The sequence below is a fragment of the Choristoneura fumiferana genome, chromosome 21 (genome assembly GCF_025370935.1).
Source record: "Choristoneura fumiferana chromosome 21, NRCan_CFum_1, whole genome shotgun sequence".
NCBI classification, from domain to species: Eukaryota; Metazoa; Arthropoda; class Insecta; order Lepidoptera; family Tortricidae; genus Choristoneura; species Choristoneura fumiferana.
In genome coordinates, this window is record NC_133492.1 from 2,229,714 (window position 1) to 2,243,820 (window position 14,107).

The following is a 14,107-nucleotide window of genomic DNA, read 5'->3' on the forward strand; positions in this document are numbered from 1 at the left end:
CGCCATCTACCTTTTTATGGTAAACCTTTTTCGAACGAGCGAGGGACGTTCTAATTTTAGGACCACTATCAAAAGCAACGTAGATTATAACAATCTATCAAATGTGTGCAATCTATTTACCTTGTTTTACATTTTTGGTCAAGTATTTTCTTATTAACTTAACCATCAAAATTAACATAAATAATCATACAAATAATCTGATTACGAAATGGTCATGAAGAACACATATTATAAATATGGCAACGCAACTCAACGCAATCATTACGTAATGTAGTTTTTGAACGCACTTCGGAATTTAGGCGTTTTTCAGTTCAAAACCTTCAGCAACTATGACCTTGTATCAAATTCTTGACCAATCGCAGGAGCGAACGCCTGAAACAAAGCTCGGATTGGTCGATATTGGGGTCAACACAAAATTGTTTGAGAGGCGTAAAAGTTCCCAGGGGTGAGTGAACCGCCTCATTGTCTTGTCATTTTATTGCTGCACTCGTCTCTAATAATAATACATTAATTAGTCGTCTTCGCGCTGCTAATTCTGGGCGTGCATCAAGTGATCATAGGTCGTGCAGCCATGCCGATGTGAGTAATACCAGAGGTGTGGCAGCTGACCGACGATAAGCGTCGTATTCTCGTGCAAGTGACAGTAGTGAAAAAGTGAAAAATATTCTTCCTATCTCGCCGCAAGATGACCGAGTACAAGTTAGTAGTGGTCGGCGCTGGCGGCGTCGGCAAATCCGCATTGACTATACAGCTAATACAGAATCATTTCGTGGACGAGTACGACCCCACGATAGAGGATTCGTACAGGAAACAGGTGGTGATAGATGGTGAAACGTGTCTGTTGGATATCTTGGATACGGCGGGGCAGGAGGAGTATTCCGCTATGCGGGACCAGTACATGCGTACGGGGGAAGGCTTCCTGCTGGTGTTCGCGGTGAACAGTGCAAAGAGTTTCGAGGACATCGGGTCCTACCGAGAGCAGATCAAGCGAGTGAAGGACGCTGAGGAGGTGCCCATGGTGCTGGTGGGGAACAAGTGCGACCTGCAGGCCTGGGCCGTCGACATGACGCAAGCCCGAGAGGTATGTTTGTTGTCACACCCACACAACCATACAATGTTTATGTAAAGTTAGCTCCCCTGTACATGTTTTGTTGCACTCAATACACAATATAGTAGTTTGAGTGCAGACAACAGTTGTATGATGTTACTTATGCTAAATAAATGCAATAAAAGACTTCAAATTCAAACTCCTTATTGCATAATTGTTGAGCATAATAATATGATCTTAAAACAAGAGCACAGTGATATAAATAAGTACATACATATATATGGGTGAAGTTAAAAAAGTTAGAACATCTCAAAGGGTAGTTCATTATTTAAATTGACTGACCAGAAAATTTTATTGCATTATGCGTAAAATTGACAGTCACACATCAGAAATTTGTGTTATCATATTTATCTCATCTCATTAACTTTTTGTTTAATTCTTATTTTATCTCATTCTGTATTTGTCATTTATTCCTTAATTGACTTGTTAATTGAAAGCTATGAGGACAAACAAATTAGACTTATTAAAAGACAGACAACAAAGATAGTGACAAATAGGGAACAAGATGAAAAATTAATTATGGAAAAAAGAACAAAACATGATACAATTACACTGTTTTTAACTTTTGGTGTTAAATATCCAACATTTTTGAACTCTACTTAGACGTGACAAATTATTACTAAAATTACTTATGTTGAAGTAATTTTAGCAATAAAATGTAGAATTCAAGTCCCACATAATAAACAAATAAAAACAGTGAAAGTTTACAACAACATAATCTGTGTCTAGTATGTCAATAGAACTACCTATTGTGTCTGGCTGTAGCGTGAAAGTAATCTGCTCTAGTTTGTTCTTTTCTTTATCTCTTTTGCCTGTAAATTTGAAAACTGGATTTGATTTTGACGACCGGATGGCCAAGTGGTAAGAAATCCTGACTACAAAGCTTGAGGTCCCGGGTTTGATTCCCGGCCGGGGCAGATATTTGTATGAATAATATGAGTGTTGTTCTCGGGTCTTGGATGTTTAATATGTATTTAAGTATATATTTATCTATATAAGTATGTTTATCCGTTGCCTAGTCCAACAAGCTTTGCTTAGTTTGGGACTAGGTCAATTGACAACATTAAAAAAAAACCATTTTTGTGTTTTTGCGTTTGTGTTTGCGTGTGTTTGCTGGTTAAAAATTAGAGTACTCATGTTTTGTGGTTTTCCTTAATTTTACTTAAATTCGTTGTAAATAATTTATTAAAGAAATGGTCATGATTGGGTCATGTTGATTTCTCTCATTGTAAAATATTAAGAAAAAAAGACAGTTTTAATTCCTATCCTTTAACTGTGAAGTTATATTGTGCACATTTTTTTTTAATTAGACAAAGATAATTAGCATGTTGTTTCTAACAATGAACACTGTTGAATTTAACAGAACTCAATAAAAACATGGTATATGAGCCAAGGTCGACGGACGCCAAGCTTCTATTCTGCGTGGCTGACACCTTGAGGCAACTCTAACTTAACTAATTATGATTGTGTCAGCACTACATGTTCGATCTGGTCACATTCCACTTAATTGTTTTTTGCATTTTAATGAGAATTGTGCAATCACCTTTGTGTATGGGATGTAATAAGACTGAAGTTCTTATTCACTTTCTTGTGGAATGTGATCAGAATAAGGACATCAGAGTCAGGTATTTGGATGGTATGGGCTTGTTCAATGGAGGTGTAAATGTAATTCTCAGTCGACCGCTTTCAGAAGAAGCGACGCGAATTTACAGATTCATTGGACGGGCCTTTGCATCCAGAGACGTGGTTTCAGTGCAAGGGAGAGTGTAATATCTGTCTGTAGAGTGGTGTATATATCTGAGGCTCCCCATAAGGCTGACATAGTCACATTTGGTGTGCTAAAGCCTCGTTAAAATATCAGGGAAAAAATAATATGATGACGTCTCTGTCTATTCAAATAGAATGAATTAAATTTAATCAATGGTTGGTCAAACAGAAGGTAAACCTTTAAAAATAGATTAACAAGAACTAGACTGAAGAAGAAACAAACAGGGAACCAAAGAAATCAATTCATAGCCAAGTATAGGTAGAGTCATTCACGATGATGTGTGCCGTGGTTCTTATTACAATGTCATTAATGTCTAATTTTGTCAAAATCACGCATCTTCGTGGATGTCATTAGGTATATTAGTAATGCATTTTATAAATAAACAAAGATGACACATCATATGCAATGAAGGAGGAAATTGTACAACTTTGTGGGCATGTTGATAACATTATTTTAATGTAATCATAATAGGTCAATGTCATGGTTTTACCTTACTGTGAAAGTTTTGTTTTTCTTTGTTCTAATCATTATGTAATTGGTTCAAAACTCTGTATAAACCTGTTGCATGGATTATCAAAAACATGAATGTGAAATGAGAACAAAGTTCAATATTAAGAATTAGCATTGTTGTCGACTTAGCCGACAAAAGAATTGAAATCTGTATAAATGCCAAGTTCTGTGTAGAAAATCCTGTAACATAAGTTAAAAGAACTCTCGTTTCTTGATATTACCACATTGTTTCCTACTTAGATAATATAATATCTTAACTTGAAAAAAAAAAATATTTACACAATACTTCACAATAAGTAGGTACATTTATTTCACTTAAATCCCAAGTAATAATAATAATAATAAGAGATATTTTTATTCGTAGGACGTAATGCAAGTTTGAAATTTGACTTGGCTAGTTTTTACCAACAAAAAAATTTTTACAAAAGTAACAAAGACAATTATAATCCGTGATTATAATATCTGTAAATTTGTATTGTGTACAGTGGCGTGGAGTAAACAATTTTGTTAGGCAAGTCGGAGAGTGGAGAAGCGTTAGATAGATATCACTTCGTCTGCAACACCTCACAGTGAGCACACACTGCCATTTGTCAACCCAGCAGGAATCCATATCCATTACCATACTGACTGACAGACAGCGCACAGGGCCTCATTTACCCACAGGCTAATAAGGCTAGAGCCTAGGAGGCATGAACTAATGGGGTGGCTGACGCAAAGCTGAGCTGATATTAGTTACAACTTGGTAATTTTAGGAAAATACGGCGTTTGACATTCAGATGACAGTGCTATAGTGGAATAGGTGGATTTAATGAGAAAAAGAGATGTCATTTAGATCAGTGATAGTGGGGGGGTGCATATCCATAGTTAGTCTAGGGCGCTTAGAACTCTGAATCAGGCACCAGAGGCAACTCTAGACAACGCAATGCCTAAACAGCCATAAGCCAGTCCTAAATACAACCTATGACAATTTCAGGTGGCGCGAAGTTACGGCGTACCGTTCGTTGAGACGTCAGCCAAGACGCGTATGGGCGTCGACGACGCATTCTACACGCTAGTGCGCGAGATACGCAAAGACAAGGAGTCACGCGGCAAGAAATACAGGAATCGACACAAGATGGGCGTCCGCCGCCCCATTAAATGCGTTCTACTCTAATTTGGTAACTTAAAACACTAATTTTCATGGATATCTAAGGAATTTGTCTGTTTTCTGCTTAGTTGTTTGTATGACAGTCGTAGTCGAGCTGCCCGCAACGCATATGTGCGTTCAAATTTGAATGTGACCTGGGTAAATTAGGAGCGTTGTGGAACTCGACGTAAATCCCTATAATACGAAGGATGACAGAAACTCTTTGTCATAATTTTGTTTTCAAATTAATTTGAATGCACATGTGCGTGTAAGTTACTTGTAAAAGTTTCGGGACAAAGAACCAGAATCTTACAGTCATTAAAACGCACATGTGCGTTCAACGACAATCTCATGCGGCAGTGCATGCGTTCCCTTATCCAACGTGAAATATAGAAATATCAGTCAATGCGTATATATGTACGTAAATAATTCAAAATGTCTACTTTTTTCATCAGAATGGTTGATTAATCCACATGCTAAACCTACCTACTTAAAATCCTCTAGAACTATTATTTTTACTTTAGATTAACGATTTATGTTACCATTAAAACAATTAATTGAACAAATATCCTTAAAAGATATCTGTGAATATTAGTTAATTTTTTCTAGCAGTCCTAATGAGGAGGGTGACTGGAATCACCATATAAATTGAATTAGTATCTAACTAATGGGTCTAGCATGTAACTTTATCACGGACATAAATCATCTGTCCCTGACGCACACGCCTGCGGGTTAGGAAGGGACATATGATTTATATCCTAGCAACACCTAGCATGGTAAACTCTCAGTGGTTCTAAAGCTTGCCGTTTCCACGCTGGTCGCTCAGTTCTTCCCTTCCTGACTGACCTAAGGTTACCAGGTGCAAAATTGAAGTCCTGAGAAAAAATTATAGCCATAGATAGTTTTTGTTTTTTCTTTTCTAAAAACATTTTACGAGAAGACTTGTGTTTTTCTTTATTTTAATTGTAACTTTTTTCAACACAATTCTGAATCTACTTTATTTTAAAACTATGTTGAAAAATCTGAAAGTTTTAAAAGCCATAAATTTTAGAATAAATCCTTTAAATGTGGTAACCTTCGGTCCAGTAGGGAAATCATCTGAGGGAGAAGTCAAATTGTGATGGTTATTATAACAGGTGCTCTCCTCATTGACCGCACAGTACTTTAAGTACATTGATAGTGAAAAAGTCCCATTGGATTAAAGCTAGAGCTTGTCCATTGGACAGTCGGTTTTGGGGGCAGGTAAATTATTGTTTTAAGTCTTTCTAACATCGATTTGGATGAACCAAAAAGACCATATTGGGTATAACACTTGATTTATTTAAATTAACCTAGAACGCATTGTTTTGTCTACAGTCCATACATTGCGGGCATTACTTTTGAGCCTGGGATTAATGACTCCCAATTTCTCATACATAAGACACAGTCCCAAAGGGGTAAAACCGTGTTTTATGTATGAGGGGTAACAAAGCGCCACCAGACAGTGGATAAGAACACGACGAAAAAGTCATATTGCATTTGCTTGTAAGTGGTAAATTACAACTTACTGTTATTTCCAAGTAGGGCTGCCATCCGTCCGGGTTTCCCCGGATTTGTCCTAGTTTAGAGGGCGTCCGGGGAGCATCCGGGCGGAGATTCATTTGTAGTCCGGGTTTAAAAATATTTTTAATTTTTAGATTAATACAATTATAATTTTTCGAAGAATCAATTTCCAGCAAGCTTTAAATCGTTTTATAAGGATCTTATCTTGATTGGCCTATATTTTATTATACCTACTGACCAAGTTTAATAAAAACCTAAAGCTGTTGACATGTCCGGGTTTTGGGCTCCAAAATCCGGGGTTTTCACGCGTCTTGTCCTGGTAGCCAAATTTTAGAGATGGCAGCCCTATTTCCAAGGCACCGCAGCTCATAACCACAGCTCTAGAAGCATGTGTTAAATCAAAAACAATTGGAAAAGTGACAGATTTGACAAATGCTCGCTTAAAAAACCCCTAGTGCTTGGCAAAAAACATGACCAATGCACAAATTATTACACATTAGGTTACGCAAACCAATTCGTTGAAGTAGTTAGAAAGACTTACAACTTGCCGCCCAGTCTCAAGGCACTATTACAAATAATAGTAGCCTTGGAGCGCCGAAGCCATTTGCCATAACTCTCGATCGTTCGATCGCCAGTCCTCGACGAAACCACAATCTTATTGGGTACTCAATATTTCGGGCACCAAGACAGTATGATGCTTTTGATGAAAGCCGTAGTATTTTTAGTATCTTTTTCTAAACTGCAAATCATTCAAGCATTTATTTCCAGAGGATCTATTAAAGATTGATTTGTGGGTCAGTTTGGCAATGGCGTAGCGTGGGGGGCGGCGGGGGCACACCGCCCCGGGAGGGAGATTTATCTTGTTCTCTTATTTTCTTTTTGTGAAACTAGGTAGGTATATCCACCAAAATGGGTTCCGAAGTACCTAGCAAAACCTGGATGAGAAGAAATATTGCATAGAGGGATTTGGTGTCTTATCAAAAAGGCACCGAATCAAAGCTTTACATTTCAATGATGGTGGAGTTTAGGGGGTAAGAGAGCGGCCAGTTCCTTTAAAATTTTCAAAGATAGATTGAGGGCGAATTTCATGATTAGTAGTCTTAAGAGGTTTCGGGAAGGATGGCCAGGGACAAGTTAGTGTAATTGCACGGTAAGGTGAATGTTGCCTTCGCCAGCCACGCTACGCCATTGGTTCGATAAAGTCGCGTCAATAACCGGCATACAAACAACTGGTGATGACGCCGTTTGAAAAACTCCCACTTCGATTTATCAATTTATCATTCAAGTAAACAATTTGCTGAAGCAAGGCAATTTAACAGTATATAATATTGAGTTGCCCAGTGAGTCAATTTAGTGTTAAGCTTGCAACACTCAAGACTATTTTACTCTATGAACTATATTATAGGTAGATAGCGGCTATATCAAATATGCAAGGCTAAATTTTTTATCACATTACGGTGTCTCGACAAAGCAAATGTCTGCGTGCGATGTGAATAGTTTTATGTGATTGGTCGAAATATTTCACTGGCTTGGTTGAGCAGTTAATTCCATTTAGGGGCTGTTTCACCATCCATTGATTAGTGTTAACTGACGGTTATATGTGATGCCTTCTCTATTTGTTTTGTTCGAATAGACGGAGACGGCATTACATTTAACCGGCAGTTAACACTAATCAATGGATGGTGAAATAGCCCCTTAGTCTTAAATTTTAAATGTAACTTCTATTCTAAATATACCAATGGTATAAAAAAATAAAGAGCAATGGAACAATCACTGTTGGTGTTGGAGGTGCAAAAGGAGGTGTTGTATTATATTGATAAGTTGTATTTTATAAATACAAGGTATCTCTTCACGCGACTTGCAGCGCCAGCTCTAGTCTGTGAATAGAACCTAGGTTGTCTTTCGACGCATTTCCTACACCAATTTCTGTCAAAAACCGCGATAAAATTTCGTTTTTCGCGCCTCTTGGCACCCTGATTTTGGTAGCCCTGGCTACGTTGCTGGTTAGCTCTGTCCTCGCCAAGCCATTTATTTTGTCGAGATTATTTACTAGGTTTATGTTTAAACGCTTATCTAAGGACCTTGCTAACCCATACAGTGTGTGGTCAGTGTAATGTCGTTTTAACGAATTTTATACTACGAGTTTTCTAATCTGTACAGTTTTTTCAACGTTTATTTTACCCCCTAGGGTTACTAAGTACTTCACTTCATTTCGATTTATCGAGGTGGTAGGCCTTCGATAAATGCTCTATTATATTCTGGTGTTTTACAATATGTATTTAGCAAACATGACTAAGCAAAGAATCAGTTGTCGCGTACTTATGACACTTAGTTCTTACGTTCTGACAGAGGTCGCCATTGTTGAAACCATCAATGGCAAGCCTAGATACTCGTACCATGTAAGAAAGCAACAGAGTACCTAAATCAGTTGGATCTGCTCTAACATATACCATTTGTAATATGGTAGAAGTATTAAGGTGTATTTTAAATGTTTTCGCAAGATTATCACTACCTTTTAAATGATGGTATTACCCAGTCCTGGATTTGTCAATAGGCCATATAGGTCGCGGCCTGGGGGCGGCAGATTTCAAAAGACAAGAAAATTATTATTTTAGAAAGGTACATGGGGAGGCAGATATAAAGTGGCCTACACTCATAAAAATATAAATCCGGCACTGGTATTACTACCACTAACAAATGGACATATTTTTTGTGAGCTCTCGAAAATTTATTCCTCATTGATTTTAATTCACTTTATGAAGTGTTTTTCTTTTTTAACTATCGCTAAGAGATAAATTAGAACAAATCTAACTGGTGTACTCTGTTGCTGTATCTAGGCTTGTATTTGATCTGTGATAGGAGCACTTTTGACAGTGAGAAGTAGGTACTCCGACCGATTTGAAAGTTGCCCCAACTCGAACTGATGTATAAATAAAGGAGTTCATACTCTTTCGAGCGATCTTTATCAGAACTACGGTGTAGCAAGTGCCGTGAACAGAATTGTATATTTATTATTTATCAGAAAAAACATTGGTTATTTTATTACGTGTCGGCATAGAGGAATTGTTTTAATTGCCGCTCTCGCGGTCAGTAATTAAATACTTAATTGTATTTGTAAATTGTACGACTTTTGGAGCCATTACCGTTAATACATTTTGCCGAGGACAATGGGTAAATGCGTCCTATATTTTACAAGGCAACTTATTTTATAGACTTGCCAGTAAAATATTGGATTAATTTCGGCATTGATTTCATATTTCAATATATTTTTTATAAAACTACCTTTAACTTAATTGAATTAACATTGGTTGTGCACAATTTCACTGTTTGTACAATTGTCGGTTGTAACTTTGACTTCCCTAATAAATAGTACAGTTTGTAAGAATGGTACGCGTTAATACTTGGGCTACTTCCATTATAAGGTGCGGCCTCATGTAGCCGCGTCGCACAGCAGCGTCAAGATTGGTCTTGGAAGCTGATTTCTTAACCTCTTTTAGTGGCAGTCGTGGTATTGGTACAAATATAAAAGGAATTTGAGTGAATGAAAACAAAAAAGGTGTTTTTTTTTTTAATTGAAGAGGTTTTTTTTTTTCAGCGATACAGCTCAACATTTTCAGCTTTGTTGCTATATGTCACGTGACCAGATTTATCGCTGCAAACGAGCGTCGAGGGGCTACATGAGGTTGTACCTTTAGCCTCCCCTCCACACCCACACGCGACTCACGTCGTGAAATTTGGTTTTAAACAAGTTCGTACGTGACACTGGACTAACAATGACTATAGGTACAATGAATCATTAAACGAATTCTTTTTGAAATACAAGTGTTCTTTAGTTTTAAGTTATAGGCAAAATAACGGTTTAAAAATTCTCGTTGTTCCCCATTAAGGTTTTGAACTTTAATTTTTTTCCCTAAGGCAAAGACCAACAAAAACTATGAAACAATAAAATAAGAGACAAAATCTGTTATCCCACAGTTGGTCAATACTATGAAAACTGAAGCTTTACACACCACTTATGACTTGTTTCGAAGTATAATTACCATTTAATTAGTTTTTAGCTTTAAATACAGGTTTGTAAGATTATTATTGCGCTGCCATGAATAATTTTCGTTTTGTAGCAAGTCTGTGCTTTAAATATTTATATATATAATTGACTGGCCTCTATGCTTCTATGTACAAAAGTAAGCATGTAAATAAAATCAGGACATCATCATTGTATTAAATAAATTTTGACGCTAGTGCACAATTATGTTGGGAATAGTTATTTATAATTAAACTCTGTAACAATAGCACAACACTGTGTGCTAATTCGAAATAAATAAAATCGACAAATGTTCTTTTGTTATTTTACCCTGTGTTAATTTCACAATATCCTAATCGAAATCATCGCATTGTTGGCATCTCCTAATGACATTTTGATTTCTCATCTTCATTATACTTGGTAAGAAATGATTAAAATTGAAAAACGGAAGATTATAATTTTTAAAAAACTGGTGCCGAAAGTTACTTTACCCTTCATTAAAATTGTCACCCAATAGTACATTGTGTCTTAAGGGCGGTAAATAAGGAATTACGAACGACAGTCTATTAGAAGCCCGAAGTCGAAGACTGAGGGCTTTAATGAGTCGATGTTCGTAATTCTAGAACCGCACGTGCGACATACAATGTTTTTCATCACATTTGAGAGTAAAATTTTATATTTGTAAAAGAAAAACTTTATTGTTCCAAATATTGGCGATACCTTAGGCTGTGCTCTTGGCAGCGTCGCCCTCTACCTCCCGCAGCATGCGCCGCAACGTGCGTGTGCATGTGGTCCATGTGGTAGTCCTGCTGCAGGAGCGCGCGCACGGGCACGCGGCACGGCGCAGCAGTACAAGTACGCACATTGACTCATTTACCGACCTTGGACTTCATGACAAGAAAATTAGTACGCGAAATGAATCATTTACCGACCACGGGTTTCATGACAAGCACATTAAGGTCGAGGGTTTTATTTGGAGGGTTACAACCAAGGTAGCCTGCATGTTATGACACTTTTTACGAGCAAGTGTGATGAAAAGAACTTTAAGTAACAGGGAAATTACATTCCCTGTGTATGGCAACCGGTAATAAAAATAACTTTATGGCAGTGGTACAAATAAAAAAATTGTCGGAGTGAAAAAAAATTTTTTTTTTTTAAATTGAAGTACTTTTTTTTTTCGGTGATAAAGCTCAACATTTTCAGCTGTATCGCTGTAATGTCACCTCACAAGATTTGACGCTGGAAACGAGCGACTGCATCTGCATGTGGCCGCGCCTGTAGGTGTCTAAAATTTAAGCAATTTAAAAAACTCCTCCCTTAACTGTCAAAGTCAAAACAAAATTCTCGACGTGTGAAGCGATATTATAATACTAAAAAAAAATACAAACCATGGAAGCAAAAGACGTTTGTGTAGAGATAGAGAATGATGAATTCTACAGTAAATTCTTAGTGGACACCGTGAAGCCGTTAGTGGGCGAAAACATATCTGTCTCAGACCAAGTAAGTAGACTCGCCCAAGGCATCGAAAAACTAAGCAAAAGCTTAGAGAAGCAAGTTCTAGCCAAGCACAACGACCTCCTAACCCAGGCGAGTCATATATCCGATTTAGAAACTACGTTAGAGTCCGTACAATCACAAGTACAAGGTTTGCTGCGCGGCGCCGAAAAACTCAAAGATAGAGTACACACGCCGCACCGTGCCTTAGAAGAACAGACGACGATGCTTGAAAGAGTCCAGGAGACTTGCAACCTCCTCCGGCACGCAGCGAAAATGTTGGCTTTATGGAACAAACTAGCCAGCATCAAAGACAACCCGCCAAAAGAAGCTATTATTCTATTCGAACTCAACGAACTGATTGGTGACTATGATTTTGAAGGGATAGTACTTCTAGAGGAGGTACTTAAAGAGGTAGAACACAGAAAAAAGGAATTGCTGGATAATTCCACAGCATTACTGCAGTCCAGCTTGCTAAATGGAGAGAAAGAGAAGTTACTACAATGCTTCAAAGTGTTCCACAACCTGCAGTGCACTAATGAGCAGATCCGAAACAGTGTGGACAGCATTCTCAATGATCTGAAGAAGGAAATTGGCAATGCTCTCAATGTACAAATGGTTTCCATAGAAGTGAAGAAATCAAGTTCAGGACGAGTTGCTCCAGGAAAAGCAAACATTATGAATGCACAGGATTTCAAAAACAAACTTTGGGATAACATTGATAAGCTGTTCCGTGTGGAAATGTACAATAACTGCACAAAAGTAATTATGCTGCAGAATGTTGTCAATGAATTGCATGCTATTGGCAACTTTCGGAACATAGCCAAAACATTCTGGTCGGATCTGTGCACAGTATTCAGCAGTGAACTAGAGAAGAGTCCCCTCAATGTGAACCAGTCTGTAGAAATTGACTTTCCAAGACTCCTAAAATGCTTCAATGACTTGCTTTCCAAACTCAAATGTAAAGACTTGGAAATAAACCGTTCCTCATTGACTAAATGGGAGAACTCATTCCTGTCAAAGTCTCTTGGGAAGCTGCTTGAGCCCGTGAGAAGCATGTGGCATCTAAGCCAAGTTCCAAATATGGATCAAATAGACAATGCTGTCAGAATCATAGCAGAAGCGTTAAGCATCTCCCTTGGAGATAAACAGTTGAGCATAAGTTTGGCAAACAGTGTGGCCAAGTGCATCAAACAGATGAATGTGGAGGCTGAGCAACGCTTGTCTCTTGACAGTGATGTTGCACAAATAATTGAACCACCAACCAGCTCTCAACAAAAGAATGCCGACCTTTGCAATGCACTGTACTATTTCTCATCACAAATCAGAAGGGTTCTTGTAAACATGAATTCTATGCTGCCACAAGAAAGTGTACAAATTGTCCAAAGCAGTCTCAAAGATGTCACTAGTCTTTCGGTGTTGCAATTATTTGCTGAGTCAATCAAAAACTCCCTTTTCATTATTTTGATGACAATGCATGATGAGCCTGACTTAACCAGGTCTGATGACCCAACTGGAAAGTCACTGTCTTGTTCCCCTTACATGAAGGAATTACAGCAATTTGTATCAAGATGTAAGGATATTTACTTATCTATGTTCAGTGAGAAAGCAGCACTCAACGAATGTTGCACCACCATTGCAAAGGCTACAGTAGAGAGGTTCATTCAACATGTCTGTAATGTACAACCTCTAAGTAAATTTGGCCGGATTAAGCTGCAGATAGATTGCAAGCATTTGGAGACCGCTTTGGCGCCTTTAGTGAGTGATATGTCAGAGTTGGGCGACCAAAGCAGGCAATTAAAAGCACTTAGCTTGCTCCTAGAGAAATCACCTCAAGATATAGTAAAAAGTCAGTCTGAAGGTGCATCTTTGCCTTATTCCCTGGTTATGATGTTTTTGTTCTCATATGCAGGGCCCCAGTTGATTGCGCCGCATACTTGTGCTGGTTGGAACATCCAGAAGTTGATGCAATGGCTCGACTCTCATAAAAAGGAGAAGGAAAGGCTAGATTTTGTCGCTGGAGCACTGCAGAGGTATCAGAACCACGTCCGGCAAAACCAAATTGCGACTTATGATGAGGTGTATCCAATTTTGTTGCAGTTGCTGGAGGATGGCAGGAATACATTGAAGCAGGAGAAATAAAATCTTATTTAATTTTATGTCCTTATATTATAAGTTAAGCGAACTTAATTATTAAGATAAATTTATAAAAAAAAACCTATGTAATTATTTGAGTGGTGCAAAATATTTATGAAATAAATAATGAATAAAAATGTATTATACAAAACACAGTAGTTTCCTGTATTGTGCCTCTTCAGCATTCCTTCTTCAGTTCTGGCAATATGCTGGAGATAACTGATGCGAAAGTTTCTTAGTCATGAAGTTAATAGTGGATAACAGCATGGGATTAGTATACGAGTGTTCTGTCTACTCGGCGCAAGCCATGGTGACGACGGCGGACAAACGACTACACACTTGGCTGCCATGAACACCAACTGTGGGATCACATAATCTTCTCTGTGTAGCCATGAGCATCAC

The 14,107-nt window shown here is 37.9% G+C and overlaps 2 protein-coding genes across 3 annotated transcripts; both read left to right on the top strand.

Annotated features, from left to right (window-relative positions):
- The first annotated feature begins 410 nt into the window (after window positions 1–410).
- Ras85D (GTPase ras-like protein 1) lies at window positions 411–10,399 on the top strand. Of its 2 annotated transcripts, XM_074104393.1 has the most exons (3): window positions 411–1,081; window positions 4,360–4,543; window positions 9,650–10,399. In XM_074104393.1, the coding sequence occupies exons 1-2, from the start codon at window positions 686–688 to the stop codon at window positions 4,537–4,539; spliced, it is 576 nt and encodes a 191-aa protein (XP_073960494.1). In that variant the 5' UTR covers window positions 411–685; the 3' UTR covers window positions 4,540–4,543; window positions 9,650–10,399. The 2 variants fall into 2 exon arrangements, with proteins under 2 accessions (XP_073960494.1, XP_073960493.1); XM_074104392.1 differs by having other exon boundaries at window positions 412–1,081; window positions 4,360–10,399.
- Window positions 10,400–11,381: 982 nt separating this feature from the next.
- fws (Conserved oligomeric Golgi complex subunit 5 four way stop) lies at window positions 11,382–13,841 on the top strand. The gene has a single exon (XM_074104363.1). The coding sequence runs from the start codon at window positions 11,465–11,467 to the stop codon at window positions 13,709–13,711; it is 2,247 nt and encodes a 748-aa protein (XP_073960464.1). The 5' UTR covers window positions 11,382–11,464; the 3' UTR covers window positions 13,712–13,841.
- Window positions 13,842–14,107: the final 266 nt, after the last annotated feature.

Excerpts from the sequence above, each read along its gene's own strand:
- Ras85D (XM_074104393.1), top strand. The coding sequence starts at position 686 with ATGACCGAGTACAAGTTAGTAGTGGTCGGCGCTGGCGGCGTCGGCAAA. Across the intron at positions 1,082-4,359 it reads ACATGACGCAAGCCCGAGAG|GTGGCGCGAAGTTACGGCGT; the intron begins GTATGTTTGTTG and ends TGACAATTTCAG.
- fws (XM_074104363.1), top strand. The coding sequence starts at position 11,465 with ATGGAAGCAAAAGACGTTTGTGTAGAGATAGAGAATGATGAATTCTAC.